The 23,916-nt window shown below is 38.9% G+C and overlaps 1 protein-coding gene across 1 annotated transcript in view; it reads left to right on the top strand.

The window, feature by feature from the left end:
• KIF21A (kinesin family member 21A) overlaps positions 1-23,916 on the top strand; it is a 91,551-nt gene that overhangs the window by 61,067 nt on the left and 6,568 nt on the right. Inside the window, 13 exon segments of the mRNA XM_040544708.1 lie at positions 718-883; positions 1,399-1,419; positions 5,327-5,387; positions 5,599-5,653; positions 7,042-7,259; positions 11,836-11,946; positions 12,508-12,636; positions 14,220-14,258; positions 16,244-16,380; positions 18,822-19,002; positions 19,340-19,504; positions 20,192-20,309; positions 22,936-23,106. Coding sequence (XP_040400642.1) covers positions 718-883; positions 1,399-1,419; positions 5,327-5,387; positions 5,599-5,653; positions 7,042-7,259; positions 11,836-11,946; positions 12,508-12,636; positions 14,220-14,258; positions 16,244-16,380; positions 18,822-19,002; positions 19,340-19,504; positions 20,192-20,309; positions 22,936-23,106 — 1,572 coding nt within the window.

Here is a 23,916-nt window from a genome sequence, read left to right on the forward strand (position 1 = left end):
ATAAAATAAGAATCAAATATTTGTCCATAGTACTATACTTTCTTAATTGGTAGTAGTATTTGGTCATCTTCTATCCTGCAAGCATTTCAGAAGACGCTTTGTATCTTCATCTTTCCAATTCTCTTCTATTTGGGAAGTCTTTCCTCTAAATTTCCTTGGCTACACTTTCTTCAGCTAAAAAAGCCCCACTAAACCATGGGTCTAGGGAATTTCCCTTAAAATGGATTCTCTCTTAAGTTAGGCTGAGAGATCTTCCAGCAAAAGCTGAATGTTCAGTGAGTAATTCTGTAGGAAAGATTACTGTTCTGATTTTTCTTTATTACAGTATCACAGGTAATAGATGAAAAAATAATAAAGAAAAGGGTACTATAGTGATTTGTGAAAAAATGAAGGTGTTAATTTTCGTGTGCTTGCTGGTCTTGAATAAGCACAAGAAATCTATGAATTGTACTTGGGATTCATATCCAAGTTAGCCTCTGAATGCATATTCAGAAGGAAGAGTCTGAGGATCACAAGTTAAAAGAATGCTAAACCAGTTACTTAAAAAAAAGTTTGACTTTTAGTTGACATCTAAACTTTAGGATGTGGGAGAAAGGTTGCATGTTGTTTGTATTCATAGTTTTAAAAACATTTTTGGCAATTCTTATTTTCTAAACAAGGGTATTGTGATGAAATATCATTGGTTTTTTGTTTGGTTTTGTTTGTTTTCTTTCCTAGGGTCTCCAAGCAGCTCAGAAAGAAGCTCAGATTAAAGTTCTTGAGGGGCGTCTTAAGCAGACCGAAATCACTAGTGCTACTCAAAACCAACTGCTGTTTCATATGCTGAAAGAGAAAGCTGAGTTAAATCCTGAACTTGATGCTTTGCTGGGTCATGCTTTGCAAGGTAATTTTGTCATCTTATATTCTGAGCCATCAGCTGCATGTCATGTTTGCCTTTCATGCATGCTGTACTGGGCATTCTAGGCTGTTTCTTTTCTGAATAGATGCTGTATTTTAACATATTAAATTTAAACTCTATTTCACAATTGATGTACATGCATGTCATTTTTGAGTATATCCACTCAGCAGTGAAATGTAGGAAATAAGCTTTTTATTATTGAGACCTTTTAAAATTCAAATAATCTGTCTGTTATTTTATAAAAGATTGCATTTACAATTTGATGTGTTTTTAACATTTGAATGTGAAATTCTAAACATATAATCCTGTTCAATCATCATACGTTAGTGATTTTGAAAGTGGCATTGTATGTCTCTTACGGCATCTATTCTACTTCTCGTGAGATGATATTAAGAAAAAATATAGAGTACATTTGGGTACTTATGTTTTATTTCTATTTATAAATGGATATGTTTTGATTGGAGTGTTGCTTTTGTTTCCTTGTTGCTGTTATTACACAGACCTAGATAGCATACCGCTGGGTAAGTATGTTTAGCTTTCTGTGTACTGTACAGCTGCATGAGTTACTAATTCATTCATGTTCACTAACTGGTGCGTCTTAGAATTCGTGAGTGTGTGAAGTTTGCATGAACTATTCTGTAAACGTACTCATTATCATGAGCTTACAGAGCATTCCTCCTTTCTGAACCCCCCTGAAGCCTCACATTAGGTTTGGTAGACAAGTGAACACAGAAAGCAGAGCTGTATTTCAAATTTATGACTTACTGTCTGTGAACCTCTATGTTTGGACTACATAAGGCTGTTTAATGCTATGTTACCACTATAGTTGTGATAAATTCCACCTTTTTTCTAAAAAAAAAAAAAAAAGTTCTTAATGCAGTTCATTTTTAACCTTTTGCAGATAGTTTATTTCATAATGTAAATATTTTACAGTATGGAGATTTTATCTCACTTTTTTTCAATTGGGTTTAGTTACTGACTTCACTAACTTTTGAGGAGATTAATCTTTTTTTGTTGTTGCTTCTAAATTATTCCCAAGAAAATGACATGCACTTTCTCAGCTCCTGTGCTCGTAGTCATAAATTTGGCTACGTTTGAAACCTGAAAGAAATATTCCTGATGTCAGTTTGTTTTGTGTCATCCTGTGTTACTTCCAATCCCATTAAGCTGTCCTGTGCTAGTTTGCATAGGCATCTGAAACATTTCATATGTACAAGACTGTCTTAAAGTGTATAGATCATCACCTGGTATAAGCCAGTGAGAACAATTACAGCTTTGCCAGTGTCTTGACAGGTGGCACCTTCTGACGATCTGTGTTAGAGCATGTTGCTGCATTTTGCTAGTATTTCCTCAGAAAATCAGTGGTTATTAGTATTGTAGTTAGTCAAGAATAGTCCCTTTATTGCGTGTTTGTGTGTGTGCATTCACCCCTGTTGGTGTGAGAGCAGTGCTTCTCCAGCCAGGATGTTAGCACTGCATTTTCTTTTAGCTCTGGACAGGCTTTTCACTTGTTAACAGCATCTGGAGCACTCTTTTGAAAAGACTTTTGTTAAATGCATTGAAACAGTAGCTCTACTGTGAAAATTTTTGTAGAGTATATACCATTAAAGAAGCTTTTTAACACTTTGCTAGCATGAACTGAGGCTTTTAAAACACTTAAGCCACTCAGGACTGTGTTAACACCTTTTAGGAAGGAAACTTCACTGGATGTACCTTAAACTGAATACACCATACTAACCTCAGTCCACACTGAAATCCACACTGTTGATAGTCTGTGTTTTGTAGATCACTAGTGGGTAAACCTTTTTGGGCTGCAGCGAGTTCAGAAGCCATTGAAGTGAGGCTTTGAGGCTGGGACTGATGACTGGGGCTCTTGTGCAGGGGCTCCCTGGTAATCAGACAATTCCCAAGGGTGGAAGTGAGTGTGGCAGAGACAAATTCCAACAGCTCAGGGGCAAGACCCACTCAGCCCCATCCCTAACAGGGTAGTTGCACCTTCAGGGTGCTGATCATCAGCTGGTTGTGAACTTCTCCCTTGATGCCTTCTTTCAGCTCTGCGATCTGTAAATTCTTAGCCATGTGAACACAATTGGCTTGAAGAAGTTCAGGTGTTCCCTAGTGTAGTAGCATACCTGTGTTCAAATGGAGCCTGAAGAAAAGGTTTCGATCTGCAGTAAACTGCATCACAGGCTCAGATTTTTACCCACAGAACGGGCTTTTTATGCACACCTATCTTGGGTGCAGATGTAACACGACCACAAAGTGAAACATTGCTGGAGCGACTCCTTCCTGAAGCAGTGGGAGCTGCTTCTCCTTCCCACCTGTGACAGCCGGACATTCCTGGTTGTGGCTTACACCCATGTGTGTGCAGATCTTGAAAGAGCGGGTTAAAAGTTGTCTCCACTGGATTAAATGTGCTGGTGTGGCACATTTCAGTACAGGCACTGTTCAGGTGTCTCTACATGAGGGCGAAGACCTCATCGTGAAGCCATCAGCAAAGCTCTGCGCTGGTCTTAGATCACCGATTATCAGTAGTTCTGTCTCCTGCTCCTCACAAGCAGTACTGCCTTTTGCTAACTTTGTTGTTCCTTTCATCTCCTCTTGCTCAGGACTTCTTGCAGAATCTTGCTCTTCTGTCTCTTTGCATTTCTTTTTGTTGTTTTTGTGCACTGGTTTTTACCTGGGGGCTTCCCACAGTCTTCCTGTGATGAATTGCAGATAAACCCAAGGAAACAATTACTACAACACATCAGGTCATGTGAGTGTAAGCCCACAGGTAAAATCCCATCTTTTGTGGCAATCCCATGCTTTCTACTTTTGCAAGTAACACCAAAGTTGATCACAGGCCCCTTATGAGAAGTGCATGAGGTAACATCATCACAGTAATTAAATAAAATGCATTTATTTTACTGTTGCTTCTTTGGTGCCTTGCTAGGGGGAACAGTACTCCACATCTTATCTGCAGAAGACAGCCAGTAATAACATATATAGAAAAGATTTAATGTGGGCTCAAACCCAGGATGGAACAACAACAACAACAAAAACAACAGCTGTATTAGTTTTAACAATGTAACCCTGAGTACCTCTGAAGTGCATTGTTGGAGCTGGTATTAGATTGATGTATGTTTTAGGCTTTTTCAGGAAACATTTTTAGATTTAGTGTACACAAGAAGGCAGCATTTTCCCTTTCATTATTTCTTCTGAGAATTCAGCTGGAGATTATATATTTTTCTGCCTTTCTCCAAAGCATGAACTTGCATTTAAAATATATGCATGGACAAACCTGTGTTGATATGGGTACCAAATATATTAATGCTGTGTGTTACAAACGGTATCTGCTTTCTGGCAGAAATAAGTAAATAACCTTAGAGCATCTCTAATAATAAAGAAGAGATTTAGTGGAATGTCAACAGAATGTTATTTAATCCGTACAATTTCATGTGAGTGTTCAAAAATAAGGGACCTGCAGGAATTTAATACCCATACCCTTAAGCTATACTTAGATTTATCACTAGAATAACATGCAAGTAAAGGATTTTTTCTCCTGGCAGTTTGGAATTCATTGTATATATGCCCTGGACTGGTTGTCTTAGCCTGATGTTTTGCATGTAGACATGCTAATCTGATGTTTGATAGTGTAACAGTGTGTGCCATGCATGCTGGTTTTGTCTTTTGTGCACAGGCTTGAATATCCATTTTACCTCAGGAGCGTTTCTACTGAACAGCTTCTTTTCACAATTGCCTTCAATACAATCAATACTTTTAGAAGCAGATCTATAGTATTAAATGGTGGCATCATCCCTGTTTTGAAACCTATATGCTTACATACTAACAAAGTGCTTGCTTCTTGTCAGGCTGATGCTGCCATTCTGTATAAGCTGGAGCTGGGCCTCAGCTCACTAGCTAGATAAAAATGCATTTTATTATTTTTTTTCATTTTAACAGATTTGATTCTGTCTTGGAGCAGGATGATCACAAAAAGGAAGTGGAACAAGCATCCTTGCTGTCCATTGACTAGCGTCTTCTTTTCCATGTCTTGCAGTTAATCTACTTTGCTTTTCTTCTTTCTGTCTTCCAGATCTCCTTCTACAATTTCTATTTCTCTGTCAACCATGTTGCTCTACTACAATACAGGACCACATCTGGCACTGTATGCCAAAGTGTATGATTTCCTTAAGCTGTGTGAAAGAACTTAGGAAAATTTATGAATGAAAAATTCAGAAATGAAAATAAATTAGGAAAAAAACAAACACAGGAAAAGTCAATGGGAAATGACTGGCAAATAGGGATTTACAAAATCTCTTGACTACCTTTCATATGCCGTTCATCTACATTCAACATTATCTGAAATGTTGTGTATAGTACTTAAAGCCTGGGTATCCTGTTGTAGATTCACAGGCTAATGTTATTCTTTTGGTAATTTTCTAGAAAATTTGGAAGATAGTACTGACGAGGATGCCCCATTGCATAGTCCTGGGACAGAAGGAAGGTGAGCAATCTTTGTTAACTGGATCTGGTTCTAGAAAAACCACTGTCACTTCCTCTTTTTGTAACACATTATGTACCCATTAGAAGATGCCTGTGAAGTGGTTTCATTCCACATTGCCTACCAATTCCCTAGGAAGAAGGATGAAATAAAAAATACACATTCTACAAAGATAAAGCTGTTTTCTTTCTAATTGTGCTGTAATTTCTTTTAGTTCATTGTCTTCAGATCTTTTGAAGCTTTGTGGTGAAGTCAAACCCAAAAGCAAGGTAGGCTGTACAATAATAATAATAATTTATACTTTAATGGCAGCTTCTGGGGGATGCTATTGCATTGCTCTAAAGACATTAATGAGTGAAGACTTACAGAAGGTGAACTGAAGTACTGTTCATCTGATTCACTTGTAATGTGCTTTTGCTTAATACTCCCCTCTGAGAAGCAATGATAAAAATGCATTGTCTTTCAATATCTTGTGGCTGAATTTTTACAGTTTAAGAAGAGATTTTCTTCAATTACTAGCACTCCAAACTGGAGCAGATTTGTAGTTTAGTATTACTGAGGCTGCAGTTTAATGCCAGGGGAGTTGGAAACATGGTTTCTTTTTTTTTTTTTTTTTAATTTTTTCATAATTATTTGCTTCTATGGTCACAGGAGTGTAAAGGATGTTTATAAGCAAATAGAAGTTTGTCCTTCAGGTTCTTAATTAAAGCTGGCATTGGAGGTGTATATCCAGGTTGGCTGCAGTTTAATATTAACAGGAGTGGGAACTGGAAACGTGTACTGTTTGTGGTTTGCTTCTGTGGTCACAGGAGCATAAAGCAAGTTTGTAAAGTAAGTAGAAGTCTATACTCTTTGCTTTGAACTGCAGTTGACTTTAGAGGAACATATCTAGGTTGGTGTTGCATTACTGATAGCGTCCCTTGGCTTCACAGCTCTTTGGGTAGGTAAACTGAATTACTTTGATCTGAAAACGTTGGTATCAAGTAAACATGTAATTTTTGTAAGGGCTGTGTTTAGGCTAGACCTTTGTCTTCCCCAGTGGCCTTTCTTTCCTTGAGGAATTGATCTAAATTTCACAGCAGCAGCTTAAACACATAAAATGTATGGTCAGTTTTCCAAGAATGACCATGTTGCATAAAGCTTGGCACCTTTCTGAGGTTCTCTGCTGTTTTCCAACTGTTCAAATGCTGAGTGAATCTTAATTCGTCTTGGCTTGAATTACTTCTGAACTGATATAAACTAAGTAGCAGATGTTTTCACATCATAAGAAGCATCAGCATAAGAAGTTACTCCAATATTATTGTAGTTATTTAAATTCATATTTTGCTTTATTCCTCTGCTTTATAACATTTCATTTAGTTAAACCTTAGGAGAATAGCGTTGCACTCTTGTAGTATTGATAGGCACTTGTAACTGGTTTCCAAGGATATCCTTTCAAACAGTTGTCAAATCAACGTTTCATGCTGTTGAACTTGACTTGCCTCCTGTGAAATCATTGCGAAGGGTACAGGTGAGCTCCTTGGTTTAGTTTCCAAAGGTAGTTGCCAAGTGATTTGAGGGGGATCCTGATTACCAGCTAATTATAATCTTAAACGTAGCACTCTTGACACATCCTAAGAAATGTTTAAGTTGCAACTTGCTTTCTGTTTGTCTGCAGGCCCGCCGGAGGACCACTACCCAGATGGAATTGTTATACGCAGATAGCAGCGATTTAGTCTCTGACACTAGTGCTGCAGACTCCACTTTGCCTGGCCCTCTTGCATCTGCTGCAGAAACCCAAGAAAGTGGGGTGACTGCTGACACAAATGATACTGCTGCTAGGGACAGGGACTTTATTCCCCCACCATCTGGCTTACCTTCTAAGATAGGCAGCATGTAAGTTTGGCCATGCTGTACTAATTATTCTTTGCTTCTTAGAAGTGCATGTTGCCAATTTCTTGTAATCTGTTATTTTAACTTTACAAGGGAGGTTGATATACTCAGGCTTACTAAATACTGACAAAGCCCTTCCTTCTTTTTCTGCCATCACCACTCTAGAAGGTAGAAATGCTCTATTATAAGTAATGTGTTTCCAAACTTCTATTAGGTTGTTCTGTCATAGTGAGATTATTGTAGCCTTGTTTCTAAATAGTGAGAAAAATCCACACTGTACCTTGGATATTTTGTTTTACTAGTGCTTTGGGAAATTCACATTCTAGGGAGATAGCAGGAAGTCTGCTTAGAACAGCAGAGTTTAAGAAACAAACAAACAAAAAACAACAAAGCAGCAACAATAAAAACTTTAAATAATATAATGTGGTAATAGTATCTGTGTGTGGCCCTAACTGTCAGGGAAAATCTTCCTGTGAGACGTTTTGTGTGGACCATGCTTAAACTGAAGAAGTCTATACATTAATGGAGTATCCAAGTGTAAAGTTGAAACAAACATGTTAAAATCCTAAACTAAAAACTTTATTTTTGTCTTTTTACTCTGGGGACAAGAGGCCTCTCTTGTGCGCTCTAGTGTGTGCTTTTTTCATTTGTTCTTGCTGTTTTTTTATAACTACCAATATCACTGCTGGTTATCAGCCGTTCACTGCTAGAGACCATTTTCTTGCCTTTTTTTTTCTTTTAAGGTACTAGCTTCTATATTCTGCAAAGTCATGCGTAAACTGAATGCACTTGCGATATTCAACTATATGGAAAAACTGTCCCATACCTATCTTCCCATTACAGATGCTGGAATTAGGCATCTTTCACTATCCATCTGTCCTATTTGCATAATGTTTTTACAGCAATCTCCATCTAATGTACACTTGCAATTTGTATTATTTCTACTGTGTATTTCTAGCATGTGCTTGAGGTGGCAAACATGAACAGTAAAACACTACTGACAGCAATTATTAACCCATGCTGATGGCTTCAGTGCATTTTACAAGTTGAGTCTGCTTGAAAATAATGCTCTTGGGGGGTTAAGACAGGTGAAGAAACCCACTTGTTTCAGCAGTTAGTGTGAGATCGCTAGGGACTCTTGAAGCTTCAAGATTTAAAACATCAAGTGTTATGGCCTGGCATCCAAGACTCAGGTAATACCAACTTTTGCCTCACTCCATCTGCTAGAATGCATCCATTTGTGTAAGTGAGCTTGCACACGGCAAAATGGATCTCTTCTAAAAACTGTATTCTGTGAGCATTATACAGTGTGCTGCAGTGAATCGATTCAGTCAGCAGCAGGCCTCACTTATTTTGGTTTGATATTGTTCATGTTTTGGCAGATAAATGATCAAAAATGGCCACAATCAGTCTGTAGTGATGTCCTCACTGTAACATAAAGGCTTTTTTCATAACTAAAGCTCAGTCTACTTTCTACAGTAGTGCTGTTTTTGCTGGTCACTGGTTGTTGTTGACAAAAGGTTGTCTTTGTGAGCCATCCAGCCTTCCTATTTGAGCCTGTAGTGCTCGTTAACTGCATTCTTGTGAGGCAGAGTGTCATCTTACCTGTAATAAACATTATCTCCCTTGTGCCTCTTATGTGGTATTCAGGGATGTAGAATTAGTAACGGTGATCCAAAATATGCGTTCTCTGGAAGTAACAGATAGTAATTTTATGCTTAGGTGCAAAGTTAGGTGTCTGCATATGCATGAACTCTGCTGTGGAAACCCTTCAGTTTTCTCAGTTCTGTGGTGATTCGGAGAGGAACCAAAATGTGCATGGGCAACACTGAGTCCAGCAGCCACTCTGGTTGGAATTCTGCTTATAGGGACAGCCAGTGCTGTTGTCCTTTGAGACTCCCACCTCAGCTCCAGCAGAGCATGGTGCTTTCCCGAAGGTCTTGTGTTACATTTGCCAGTTCTGTTCAGGTGTCTGTGATATCCTGGGAAATCTAAAGGGACACTGGAAACCTGTAATTAGGTGCGTGTCTTGTGCTTTTACATTCAGGTTATCAATAGGATGCACCTGTGGTGTTTGTTTAAATCTATGTTCATTCCAGGAAGACTACACTTTTATACTACGGGCATTTTCAGGGTTTCAGAAAGGATTCATTATATAATCATGCTTTTTACACCTTCTTCTGAGCTCCATCACTGCGGAGCCAGAGATGGAACACTCAAGGGGCAGGTAGAGAGTAAGCAGAAAGGAGCTGGCTCCATGTCTGGCTGTGGAAGCCACTGGTGTGAGTCAGAGGAGCTTGGGCTCTGGTTTCTGGTGTGGTTTATTTAACCTACTAGCCGCACAGTAGGCATATAGGCAATCAAGGCAGTGGAAACTAAAGCTCAAGTTTGTTATCCTTGTTGAAAAATCTAGCTATTGGGCTGATCATAGGACTTGCCTTGTGACCCCAGGACTTCTGCATTCCTAAATACATACTTCCACAGCATAAAAAGAGGGAGTGTGTGTGTCCTGTTCCCCCTCTTTTTATATGTTCTTTGCAGAGTATGCCTAGAGATATGTGACCATGCAGGGAAAGAGGTGCGCTGGTGTTGAGGAGTGAATTGAACCCACCTTCCCCTCGTGTTTGTGCTCTTTAACCACTACACTTTTGTGCAGAACTATAGAAGTTATTGCTTCTGCTCCTCCTTCTGTATTTTGAAGACCCTGTTTATTTGCAGTTAGGGGGACTGTAAGGGTCTGCACACAACTCCTGGCACTAGGCCCTACAGGCAGGACCTTCACCTTTGTATGGGAGCTTGTGTTCAGCATACATGTGATCACTTGGGACAGTTTGGTCAAGTAGCTGTTCTTAGTTGTGCTCTCTGTTTTCGTAGAGTCACAGAATGGTTTGGGTTGGAACGGACCTTAAAGATTACCCAACTCCAACCCCCTGCCATGGGCAGGGACACCTCCCACCAGACCAGGTTGCCCAAAGCCCCATCCAGCCTGGCCTTGAACACCTTCAAGGATGGGGCATCCACAGCTTCTGTAGGCAACCTGGTCCAGTGCCTCTCCACCCTCATTGTGAAGAATTTCTTCCTTATATCTAATTTGAACCTACCCTCTTTTAGTTAAAAACCACTGCCCCTCGCCCTGTCACTGCACCCCCTGATGAAGAGTCCCTCCCCAGCTTTCCTGTAGGCCCCCTTTAGGCACTGGAAGGCCACTGTAAGGTCTCCCTGGAGCCTTCTCTTCTCAAGACTGAACAACCCCAGCTCCCTCAGCCTCTCTTCATAGCAGAGGTGCTCCAGCTCTCTGGTCATCTTTGTGGCCTTCCTTCGGACCTGCTCTAGCAGGTCCATGTCTCTCTTGCGCTGGAGCCCAGAACTGAACACAGTGCTCAGGTGGGGTGTCATGAGAGCTGAGAAGATGAGGAGAATCACCTCCTTCAACCTGCTTCTTTTGATGCAGCCCAGGTTACGGTTGGCATTCTGGGCTGCCACGCACACTGCTGGCTGATGCTAAATCATGTTATTTTTGCCCACCGGTCCTCAGATGGGGTTTGTGTAACACTGACTTCCTCTCAAGGGAAACCAGCATAGCATTTCTTATGTGGAGAAATTGCAGATATGTAGATCCAGACTCTGTAGAGCTCTGAGATTGGGTGCTAATAACTGTGTCAAGCCAGTGCCTGCCCACTGGGTGTAGTCTGCTTAGTAAAGTTGTCTGACACAAAAGCACTTTGAGAATTGCTTTCTCCCTTTTAGAGCATTTCTGGTCTTGCTGGTTGTTTCTGATAGAAACAACCTCTAAACGCACACACAAAAAAGCATAAACCAAAGCACACATGGCTTTTCTGTTTGTCTAGCTAGCAAGGAACAGGAATTCAGAAAAGTGGAGATCATCTGGATTACCAGTAAAATGATGGTGCTTGAATGTCAACATTAGTATTGCACTCTTGATCATTTGTTATTTGTATTGGGAAGTAAAAAGTTGGTATAAAGACCACAGTGACTGTGAACTGGAATTATTTTGTAGAAAGAGCTAGAGAGACAAAGGAGGGAGGGAAAGCAAAGAAGAAGAGAAGCAGTGTCATAATATCCAAGCTGTCAGTGGAAAATACTTTCTCACATCCCAATTGTGAATTTGGTATCAGAACGGGAATATATTAGTGAATGTTTTAATTCATCTGTAAGAGCCATTGTGATTTCTTTTCTTCATAACCGTAAGTGGTCTATTGTAGATGAAATTTGTGGAATAAGAAATTCTAGATCTTAGACTTTGAGTCTTCTTTGTGGTCTTAATTTGAGGTACATCCTCCAGCTACTGTATTTATTTTAGTCAACCTCTTTTATTATTGAATTAGTAGATCTACTATGTGTTTTCAGTATGTGTCTCTTGATATGTTGATGAACTATGGAAGTTAATACATTTGGTATATTTCAATAATAAAATGTGAGAAAAAAATTAAATCTGGTAGTCTCAAGAGATGAAATAATAATACATTAAGTACTTCTGAGTGAAAAAATGACAGTTAATGTGGGAAAAGCAACTTTGACAAAGGCCTGTAAACTAAGGTAATGATTCCTCTTGATTCAGTTCCAGACAGCCATCTTTGTCGGAGAAGAAGATACCTGAACCTTCACCTTTAGCCAAGAGAAAAGTCTATGACAAAACAATGGAAAAGACAAAGGCAAAAGAACAAAAACTGTAAGATTCCTTTATTTTCTCTGAAATAATTTAAACCATGGGTATATCTTCTTGAAAAATAAATCTGTATTTTCTGTTTCTTTAATTTTAGGACAGTTGTTTTTATTGTTGGCAATGAAATTATTATTGCTCAACTGCTGTGTGTGTATTTTTATTTTTTTTTATTCCCCCCAAGTAATTTTGTACACACAAATAACTCTGGACCAGAGCTCTGAAAATGTCCTTTGGAGCATTTGCAAATTTTTTTTATTATTATTATTAAATAGCAAACATCAGTTTCTCTAAGAAACTGCAGTTATATAAGAACTTCATTTCACATACTTGATTTTTCTGCTTGGAGCTTCTGCTTTTATCAAGCAAATTTTGAACATTTTGCCACCTTGCAGTCTGAAGCAGTTGTAGTCTTAAGTTTTGTTAACCTTCTCTGGGAAACATCTGTAGCCATCATTATAATTTTATTTATTTGCTTAAGAAAAGAGGAGCTAACATTTGAGGCATGTTGCATTTAACATCTGTAACCATTCACAGCCTGTTAAAGAAGATATTCTTTTTTTCTTGTAGCTCAGATTCTGGAACCCCAGAGGCTAGTCTGTCACCTCCTACTTCCCCACCAAGCCGGCCCCGTAATGAAATGAATGTTTTTAGTCGTCTTACTGTTTCTCAGGGAAACACATCAGTTCAGCAGGATAAGTAAGTCACAGAGGGAAGCCTCAGCCCCCGAACAGGGACTTGGCAAAGTGCATTCAAGTTACCAGTGTAGTGTCTGTTAGATATTTTGCCTTTCTCCTGCAAGACAGGAGGAGACACTTCTCCTGCATTCATGTATCTTTCAAATAAAATACTTAAAAACCTACATGAAACTGCTGTAAAAATTCAAGGAAAACAATTTCCTGCTGAACCTTGTTTCCTATATTCTAGGCTATGTTTGGTACTTGTAGTTTTAAAGCCTTAAACTGTGACAGAAAAGAACTGTAGAATTTTTAGGTATATGTGTATTTGTGTGTGCTTACACTTGAAAGTAGAATTAGGCTAACAATGTAGGAAATTGTGCTTTTGACAGTTTTTCAGTTATTCCAGCTCAGAGCACTGTCACAATAGCACCCTGGAGGGCAGGATGTTGAAATGGCTAGAATGCAGTTGTTTAGAGATTATCCAAATTATTGAACAGGCTCACATTAGGAGGTGATCTGGAGGAGCAGCTGATAGCAACACCTCATTTAGAAGTAGAGCTCAGTTTCCTGGCATGTTAGGCATCTGTTTCTGCAGGATTTTGTCCAAATTGCAGCCGCCTTGGGTTGAACAGAATCTTTATTGCAGGTTTCAGCAGTGATAATAGTGCCATGCAGCACTTATGAACCGCAACTGAAACTTGGAATAAACCGCTGGTTCAGACTATAGGAAGATGAGAAATAGGTCTCTTTCCACTTTTTTTTTTTTTAAATAAAAATTTTGTTTTCTTTCAGTCTGCAGGGTTACCACATACCAAGCAGTAGCTTGCAATGCTTGCAATAATTTAACAGCGCTTATAACAACTTTATCTTTGATATGTCATCTCACTGCTAACTCCCACTTAACCTTTTTCATTTTCTTTGCGCTGGCTTTGAAATCACAAGGAAGCTGCTGGATCTGTTCAATTTGAGTTAGAAATGAAGGGTATCTTATGACATCCTGAAAACGTTCATGTCTTGGGGGAACTTTTTCTTCTTGTGTGTTCTCTTGTTTTTTTATTTTTTAAAACGCTTCTTGAAAAGGAGAGGTGAAGGACTTTGAAGTAAGGGTAATTTCCAAATTGCTGTTCCTTTTTCAGTGGGCTATCAATGTTTAATATTTATATTTTCCAGATTAACATTTTACATCTTTTTTCTATACTTAACAGGCGTTGGTGTTAAAAATGATTTTTCCTTTTCATATTTTCAATAAGCATTATGTTCCAAAAGTTAAAGTTCGAATCCATCTTCTCCTTCTGCTGTACCTTTACTTTTGTAAGAAAATATTGGGGAAATAAAAAATGACTTAGCAGGCGTTACTCAGTTTCTTGGTTTGAGGCAGTCTACCAATGTAACTCACTGCCAAGAGAGCTGTTTAATGATTTTTTTTCCCTAATATTATCATGGATTTAAGGTATACCCTGAGCAATGCTACATACTGTGTATGAATTTGCATTGCTTTTCTGGACTGGCCATGCTGTTGTTTGTTCTTCTAATATGGAGGCTTTACTTTGCTGCTGATACCTATATTCTTTCTCCTCACAATTCCACCACTGTTGGTTGTAGGTCTGATGAAAGTGATTCCTCTCTGTCGGAGGTACACAGGTATTCTCTCTTTCTTTTTTCTTTTTTCCTGGCATCTCTCAGTGAAGTTATTCCAGTTCTTAGGAAATTTCATTTTGCGTTTCATTTAGATGCATGAATTTTCCTGATACTTATGCACTGTATAATTTTTGCCTTTGCCAGAAATTTAAATATCTGAAATTCTGGTCAAGCATGTGTCCCCACCCCGCCTTTTTTTTAGGGCTTTGTTTATCATTATTGAGCATGTCAGTTTGGTGTTTTTTTTTTTTTTTTTAATGAAATAGGGTGTACGCCTTTCCCTAGACATACTCTCTCTTTGTTTTCTTTGAAAAAGAGCAAATATTTTCTCACTTTTTTGAAGCTCGTCTTTTTTTTTCCCTTGTTCAGTTGTATGCTTAGGTCACTAAAAAATTAAATTCTTCTGTAAATAAAAACAAATAGTTTCTACCATGTCTTTTTGACAGGATGCATAGTGGTTCAAGAGATGAAAGAAATGTCCCTACTCGTGTTTCCAAGCAGTGGCTTAGGCTGTTGGCACTCAGTGAAAAAATTTAGCAAGAAAAGGGCAGTTAAAAGATTAATAATAATGTGTTGGTGGCTTTGTCTAGTCATTGTAGCAAGCATAGCATGTTTTGTCTGTAGATTTCAAAGCACAGCATACAGGTAGATAAATAGCTCTGGGACATGTATTTTACATGGCTTGTCAAGGGAATGAGTGGGTGAGAGCAGCAGTAGGAGTAATTTGCAGTCTACAGGCAGCGTGATTCACTGGAGAATATTACAGAGAAAAAACGTTAGTTCTGTGTAGCATTAGAAAACAAAGCACAGACATCTAAAATAATAATAATAAACTGTCTATTTCTGTATTCTTGAAAACACTATAAATAAGGTGCAGATTGAAAGATGAAAGTATTATTCAAAGTGAGGAAGTTATGAATTACATAGAATAGAATCATAAGATCATCATTTCTAACACCGTACCAGATAAACTAGGCCACTAAGTTAGCTCATGTCAGTAAAGACCTCTTCCTTCTTGTAGCAGTTTTCTGCTGGGCAATATTTTGGAATTTTTACAGTTTCCCAAACCTGATGGTTTTTATGAGGTAGGGCTTAGTGGCTATTTCTCGTAATTATGAACTTAATCCCTAGAAAGGTGTGGCTGTGAGTCTTGACTGTGAGCTGGTCATGTCACAACATTGTGTTGCATGTTTGTGGGCATTATCTAACATGGAAACAGGGTAGGCTTTTCTACACTTCACAGATAAAGGGAAGTATGTGTGCACTGTGCATGCAGTTGTATGCATGGGATTTTAGACTACTACTTATTATTATTTTATGAAGATTAGTGTGACTTTATTTATTTTTCAGGCTGGGTTACAATCTTTTTGGTACCACCTCAGAGTTAGCTACACGTACCCTGGAAAGATTCCTCTGGGGTGCCTGTAGTCTCACCGTGCTCCCTTATAGCCATTTAAGTTTGGTGTTGTGTACAGGCTAGGGACCTTCCTCAGGCACATGAGTTAGCAGCAGTTCTCCAAGCTTGCCCGTAGAGGGTAGCTGATGTGAAATTGTTCCTGGAATTACTACTTTGGAATGTTTCTCTTTGGAATTGGCTGTGTATGTTACCTTCACTGCATTTTTCAGATGTGCTGTTTGGACTAAGCTGTCTTTCTGCAATTTGCAGTCTTGTGGTTGGTCCTCTGAATCCAGGAGCTTTATGCATCTTGGCTCTTTCAGCATCTTGCAGGTTTTCCCATGTACCAGACACTCAGCATCCTGTCTCTTTTTGTTTCTTGTTTGTTTTAGTTTGTGATTTCCTTTATTTAGCCCAGAGTTTACACTTGTTAAAGCTAAATAGTAAAAATCCTTGCATAGTTTATAAAAGGCATTCAGCTGTTCTGTCCTCGCGTGTAAGAAAATGAAATTAACTTTTCCCCTACATATAAGTAAATTAATTTGATCTGTGTCTATTACTATGCCCAACTCACATTTTCTTTTTTCTTTAGGGGGATAATTAACCCATTCCCTGCTTCAAAATGCATCCGATCTTCCCCACTTCAGTGTATCTATACAGCTGAAGGACATGCCAAGGCTGTGCTTTGCGTAGATGCAACTGATGATCTTCTCTTCACTGGATCTAAAGGTTGGCAAGCTTCATGCACCTGTGCTGTCTGTACAGGCAGCTTTTACAACCGGGGTTATTGTGAAATTCCCGATTTGTGCTCAGTGCTGTACACTCAGTGGAGGATCTGTTTCTAACATAAGCTGAAGAAGGACTTACATTAATTATCTACAGATTTTAACCTCATTGTGTAGTATTAAGCTACTTATTTGTAGTGGAAAAGGTAACGCTCAAGAACAATGTTAACATTTGTTGAATTTTACGATGCAACCAGTCATGGTAACAGGTGCTCACATGATGTGCAATGACAAAGTAATAGCCTCAGGGTGTAGAGGTAGAGGTGTGGGAATTAGCACATCTCTTTTGGCTGCCCTACCTACAGAGTTTGAATAGATTCATTCTGCAGAGCTAGAGCTGTTTTCTGCTTTCCACGTGCATCTCATTACCTGCCCATTGTGGGCTGTGAGAGTTGTATGGCTGTTGTGGGTTGGGCTAGATTTTAGTAGTCACTAAATTCCCTACTGGGTGGAACAGTCTACGAGCTCTTCAAGCTGATAGGAATAGCATTTTGGAAGAAAACATTTCCTTCCTATTTTTGTTGACTTTGCATTGTAATCACTCAGTTTGGTTTGAAGATAACATAACTGGACCTCAGTGGTTATTTTTCATAAATGTTGTTTTTAATATCACTCAAAAAGTTATTTTTGTATGTTCTCTTTTTCTGGATCTTTTCATATAAGGCAGTTATAATAAAGGACTCGCTAAGTTCTTAGTAATGCGTGAAACTTTGGAAGTTCTCTCAAATAGAGCCTATGTGATAATCTGTGAATTTTCCTTGAAGGTATTAAAGCTCAGGTGAATTAGAGTGGTGGCTGGGAAGAAGTTAATGCCTACTGACAGGGAGACTCTCCTTTTCACTAGTACACGTAACGTGTCCATTCTGAAATTTCAGGGCATCTTTATTTATTCCTGCATTGACACAGAGATAACACCCTCAGCTGTAGGTCTTCCACTGCTAACATTCAAGTGTGGTTTCTGTGGCTATTCCCCTACCTGTCTATTAAAAATACCAAGGCACACTGATAGAGTGAATTGGCAAATTTTTGGTCTTATTAATTTTTACCCAACATTTTAGCATTTGTGCAACTGTATACAAGTGCAATAAGAGGATGTATTTATAGCTTCTGCAAATGCTGCTGAGTTGATTTGTATTGAGGTTTCAAATTCAGTGCCTATGTGGGGAAAAAAGGCTTTAATTTTTTAATTTATTTTGCGTATCATTTTTTTCTCTTTTTTTTTTTTTTCCTTGGAACATAGGAATGCTTGCAGATGTAAATATTTGCTCTTTTTTGTCATATGCTCATTTGTCATATGCTAGCCTCCCATACTTACAGAGGAATATTTTCTGTATGTATTTTGGAGGGGAATGTATGTATTTTGGAGGGGAAAACTTCACAAAGTGCACTTCTACTCAAGAGCAGAAGAGTGTATACAGCTGTTTAATTAAATAAGGCTAAATATTCTGGAATCTGGTGCTGAAGCAGAAAGCTGTAGCTTATTGACAGCATATAACAGTAACAGCCAGTGCTGATTCAGGAATGATAATTAGCTCTCGGGTGCGTTGTAGATGTTGGGCTTTGGTCTTAACAGTTGAGATTTTTAAAGCAACTGACCAGTTCTTGGTATGCTTACCTTCTTCATGCTATCATAACAACTGCTGACACCTGAAGTTAGCTCTTTGTGCTCCCAGTATTTACTCCAGTAAAAATCTATTTCTAAAATATAGAGGATGACTATGGCATGGTGCAACAAGGAGAATATCCTGTGTGGACTCCATTTGTGCTGCAAAATTCTTGAAAACTTCAATGCATTTGGGATTTTAGTACACAAAAGTTTGCAGTATTTAAATTGGATTGCTACTGAATGAAAACTATGACTAAAGCACTTATGCTGGAATTTTCATATGCTCTTAAAGCACTGAATAGTTTGAATTGCTTCTTGACTTTGTGTTTGTTGTGGCAGTCAATCCTCCATCATCCTGAGGCTCGCATTCTCTCCTGAACTATGATCTTGATGAAGAGAATTCTTGAGTGTAAAATTGGGTTATTCTCTTCATCTGTCATCATCCAAACCTCGCAACCTCCAAACTTTATCTTTACTCACTTTCCTTGGGATGGGATTTTATTGTTTTAAAATGTTCTGAGAGCTAACATGCACATCTTGAACATGACATTTAATGATTCACCCTGCTTAATTTTGGTGTTGGTAGATGATGCCCATGTGTACTCTTAAAGACCAATTTTGTTTAGCGATTTTTATGCAGTGCCTGCCAAAAGGGAGGGATATCTGTGAATACAACTGAATGTATGGATTTTTTTTTTAAATTATTGAGCTTTGGAAAAATACAAGTTTTCTGTTTTAATCCCCACCTTTTGTTTTTGTTTTTGCTTGTCTTTATTTAGACCGAACTTGTAAAGTCTGGAATCTGGTAACTGGACAAGAGATTATGTCTCTGGGGGGGCATCCAAATAATGTTGTTTCTATAAAATACTGCAACTACACTAGTCTGGTCTTCACGGTCTCAACGTCCTATATCAAGGTGTGGGACATCAGAGATTCTGCTAAGTGTGTTCGGACATTGACGTAAGTATATTAAACCTTGAATACCAAGAGCTTGAATGAATCTTTAACTTTAAAATTAGATTTAATTCAATATTGTAGTTCAAATACACTGTTGGGCCTGGAGGCTTTTTTTTTAACATGTTCAAGGTAGGTCAGTGTGGGGCATTGGTAATATATGAAAACATGAAACAATTTGCGTACATGCTTATAGTGTTTTATCAGGTCTTTGGTATTCATTATTGGCTTTATAGCCTTTTTGCTCAGGTAAATAGGGGTTATTTTAAACAATGTATAAAGTAAAGAGAACATAACGTAGTTGTTCTATTTATTTATTTTTCTCCTCCCTCCATTCGCTCAGGTCTTCGGGCCAGGCAATGCCCGGTGATGTGTGTTCAGGAAGTACTAACAGAACAGTTACTATCCCGGCTGGAGAGAACCAGATCAATCAGATTGCACTAAATCCAACCGGCACTTTCCTCTATGCAGCTGCTGGAAACTCAGTGAGGATGTGGGACCTGAAAAGGTACTGAACATCAGGAGAAGAGAATCTTCCTTAGGTGGTTACATGTGCATGTGTAACAAAGTCAACGAGGTGTTTCCTGTTCATGATAATATCCATATTCTGGGTAAAATATTGTCAAGATATGGATCAGCTAATCTGTGCTATGGTTGTTACAGAGATAATGGAATTGATCTTGATTTCCTTGGTTGTTAAGGTTATGGTGAGTTGTTTCAGTAAAAATGATAGGGGAAAAAAAAACAAGGTTCTGTGTTTAAGACACGTGCTGAAGAGTAAGGTGACAGATGCATGACTCTTGACTGGTAATTGCAGATGAGATTATGATTACTGACTGATGTAATGCAATATAATGTGTGGCTATGGTAATTACTAGATAGCATTTTTTCCAAACAGAACCTGCACCTAAAGAGGGCACTCAAAATACAGGGAATAATCTAAGGAGTCTGTTTTTAAGTTTTTGTTTGTTTGTTTTGTTGTTTGTTTTTTTTTTTTAAACCTAAATAGAAACTTTTATTTCCGTTTCACATTTATGCATGGATATGAGGAACAGAGTAAGTAAACCAGTGGAGGACTAGTGAAGACATGGGAGGAAAGAAGAAGATCCATCCTGGCAGAAACTGTTACAGCTTATGTTGGATACATGGAAAAATAAAAATAAATCCTCATTCATTTCTTTTCTTATTCTTGAAGATTTCAGTCTACAGGAAAGCTAACTGGTCACCTGGGTCCTGTTATGTGCCTTACTGTGGATCGAATTTCCAATGGACAAGATCTTATTGTCACTGGTTCAAAGGATCACTATATAAAGGTAAACCACAAGTATTTGTCTGTTTATTTTAAATCTTCACATCAGTATGGAATGCAGGCTTCAGCAGGAGTGACTCGCATCTCCGTATCTGAAATCTGATAACCAAGGTAGAAATTATTCTATCAGATTATCAATAGCATTCAGTCTTAATAAGCATCATTTTTTAATCTCATGATAGAACAATTTTGAAAACAATGTGAATCAGGTTGCCTGTAGTTAAACTTTTTCTTCATTCTTAGTAAGGTGGACTTCAGGTGTGCGAAGTCTTGGAGGAAGATTCATTACACCTGCTGTTTAGATACTTTCACAGGCTAAATGTTACTTCAATGAGTGCCTCCCTTTTGGAGTCCAGACTTACTTGCCTTGGCAGAGGTGCTCTGTATGCTCTCCACAGTAAAGAGCTTGGGGTCTAGCCCAGGCTCTTGCTTACATGTTACCCCATTTATAAAGTGGGGTTGAAGAGAAAGGCCTCTGCATCTCAGTCCAGCTGTCCAATCCTTTGGGTTTTTCGTTAGCACACACTTTGATTATGCTGAGTTGTGTTTAAGCATAGTGAGGTTATGGCACTTTTCTGCTTCTTGTCATTGTGATTAATTCACTCAGGGGTAGGGAGTCAGTTTTTTTGTTTCTGGCTCTTGCTTTTTTTTCTTTTTTCCTACCACAGCCAGAGTGTATTTGAATCTACTAATCTCCAGTTTCTCAGGAATGTGCCCAAACCACCAGGGTATGTTTTTGAGAACATGGGAGGTATACATCATTGTCCCCATAAAGCTACGTCTCATACTGCAAAGAACATGTGAATTGTGAAGCCATAAATTTTATGAGGAAGAGACCCTAGCTTGTTGCGGAGGGTTATCCTTCATTCTGGTGTTGCCTGCTGGATTTGCCCATACTTCTCTTACACTAGAGAAAGTGTATAAACACAGCTGGGAGCGCAGCAGGGAGCCAGAACCTGAGCGAGCTTTCTCTCTGAGCTATAAGCTTTCTCTTTTTGCTGTTCCTACCCTGCAATTCTTGGACTCTTGGCTGTGTGGTGGGCTAGCCTCAGAAGACAGGCTGGGAGGTAGGTACATAACTTGATGGCTTGGCCTGTGGATTTCAGTCCTATCGGGATGTCCCTATGGTTATAGGTCAGAGGATTCTTAGGGAACAGGGTGACACAGAGAGACTCTAATAATTACTTCTCTATATGGCTCAGAATATTGGGTTAGTTAGGAGCTACCATCCCGGCACAGTACTGAGTGGAGGACATCAGTGGGCCAACAGGACGCAGTCATGTAATGTAAGTTTGTCACACAGCCAACTCCTGTGACAAGCCAGGGGGTGGGAGGGTTTTGGGAAAACTTATCCGTCAATGGTCAGAGCAGTTTATCTGTTGTGTTCTGCTATCCTTGTGTGCTCCCTTGCTGTGAACAAGCTACCTAAATTCTTATGAGGCTGCCTGCTTCTTGACTTACACTACTAGAATATCCATGGATATTTTGGCTGCGTGTACAGCAGTGGGTGTTCTGCAAGGTAAATACCTCCAGGACAGTCAAGTCACTTCAGACACTACAAATGATCTGTACCTTGATGGTCAGTGCCATGGTTTGGGATTTCTCGGTCCTTCTGCACACAGGTAGATGGACTGGATGTAGTAGATCTGGTCACAGCATGCTGCTCTCCCTCCACAGAAAACTACGGTGTTATATTCTGAGCCTGGAATGTTAGTCATCTCAGTCTAAGTGCCTAATTCTTCTGGTGGTATCACTGGACATTTTTGTTACAATTGGAACTGTTGTGTGTGTATTGAATGCTGTAATTTCTAAAATACCTTTAACTCAGTTAAGGTTTTCTTTCATATTGCCAAGCTGTCCCTTTCTTACTGCCAAGCTTATTAATTTTGAGAAGTCGATGAAGATCTAATATTAGGGAATGAAGTCTGACATTTGCTTGTGAAACAGGTAGTGGTTTTTAAAAGTTACAGCTCATCTGTTCCTCCTCAGCTTAGTTTAACTGAGTGAGTTGTGGCTTGCTGCAATGCAAAATGAAACAGGATTGCTTAACACTATTGCTTTAGAGACAAATAGCTGATGGGCTGGTTATGGCTTAAATTCTTTAAATGACACCATTTTAACAATTTGTTTTATGACTCCATTCTTGAAGCACAGACAAGGAGAGAGGTGTGTCTAGCCCCTGGAAACTAAGAGTACATAATGGTGTGAATCCCTTGCCAAAACACCTTGTCCAGAAAAATATATTTCTTCAGCTGTCTCTGTGCTTTTTCCTGTTTGAACCATGTTTCCTATACACAGCTCATGAGTGTTGTTTCTCTAGCCAAAGACATGTTATAGATAGGCTCCTTCTTATGAAGATACTATGTGTTTCATAACTAATTAGGAGCACAGTTTCCCAGAGCAGTCTTCTCTACGTCAGCACAGCATTCCTGCATCAGGCAAAAGGCAGAAGAGAAGAAAGAGGTGGTTCTACTAGATAATTTCTCTCTAATATACATCACAATACATTGGACTGTAATAAGACTTTAGAGACCTTTCCAAGTTTTTCCCTTTAAGTTACTCACTGCGTGTCTCCAAGCTTGTTAGCAGATAATTTGGGTTACCATATTTGATAATTTATTTTATTTTAGATGTTTGATGTAACTGAAGGGGCTCTTGGAAGCGTGAGTCCTACACACAATTTTGAACCTCCTCACTATGATGGCATTGAAGCACTTGCTATTATGGGAGACAACCTTTTTAGTGGATCCAGAGACAATGGAATTAAGAAATGGGATTTGGCTCAGAAAGACCTTCTTCAGGTAATGTAAAAATAATGTGGCTAATGTGACAGTCATGCTTTAGAACTCTTTTCAGGTCGTGTAAATTTTCAGGTTTAGATGATGACTATTCACTTAGTTACTAATGTTTCTGAAATGGAAGGCACAGCACTGAGTGAGAAGGAAATCAATAATGTACCTATCTTTATACTAGGAATGCACTTGCTTTTCTCTTCAGTCTGTGTAGTGTCAGGAAATCCTGATGAAGTGGTTACACTTCATTTTAGTTTTGAGTATGTGTTTTTATTGTTGTTGTGTTTGTTTTTGTTTTGTTTTGCTTGGAATGAAAGCAGCACTTCCCTTCTCTGTGAATTGAGCCATTGGGTAACAACATTCTTATATCACTGACAAGATAGTAAATTTTGGATTAAGAACTCATTAATGACAAACAGTGCTTTAGGTCAGGCTACAGAGTATCTTTTTGTAGAAAGGGGTTTAGAATCTCTCTTCCTCCCCCCAGTCTTTTTCTAAAAAGTTTCCTCCTTAGACTGCCGTTCACATTATATAACATAAGCATTCTATAAGACCTGTAATACACATATAATAATCTCTGCTAGCTGTTAGAAAACATCTGGTTTTGCTCACCATGAGGTAATTCAGGGCGAAAGTGGCCACTGGAGGCTACGTTTCAAGGTGAAAGTGTCCACTGAAGGTCATGTAATGCAACCTGCTGCTGCAAGCAAGGCAAATTTTGAAGTTAGGTCTGGTTACAGAATCACAGAGCGGCTGAGGCTGGCAGGGCCCTCTGGAGGCCAGCTGCTCCAACCCCTGCCCAAGCAGGGACACCCAGAG

The sequence above is a fragment of the Cygnus olor genome, chromosome 1 (assembly GCF_009769625.2).
Source record: "Cygnus olor isolate bCygOlo1 chromosome 1, bCygOlo1.pri.v2, whole genome shotgun sequence".
NCBI lineage: Eukaryota > Metazoa > Chordata > Aves > Anseriformes > Anatidae > Cygnus > Cygnus olor.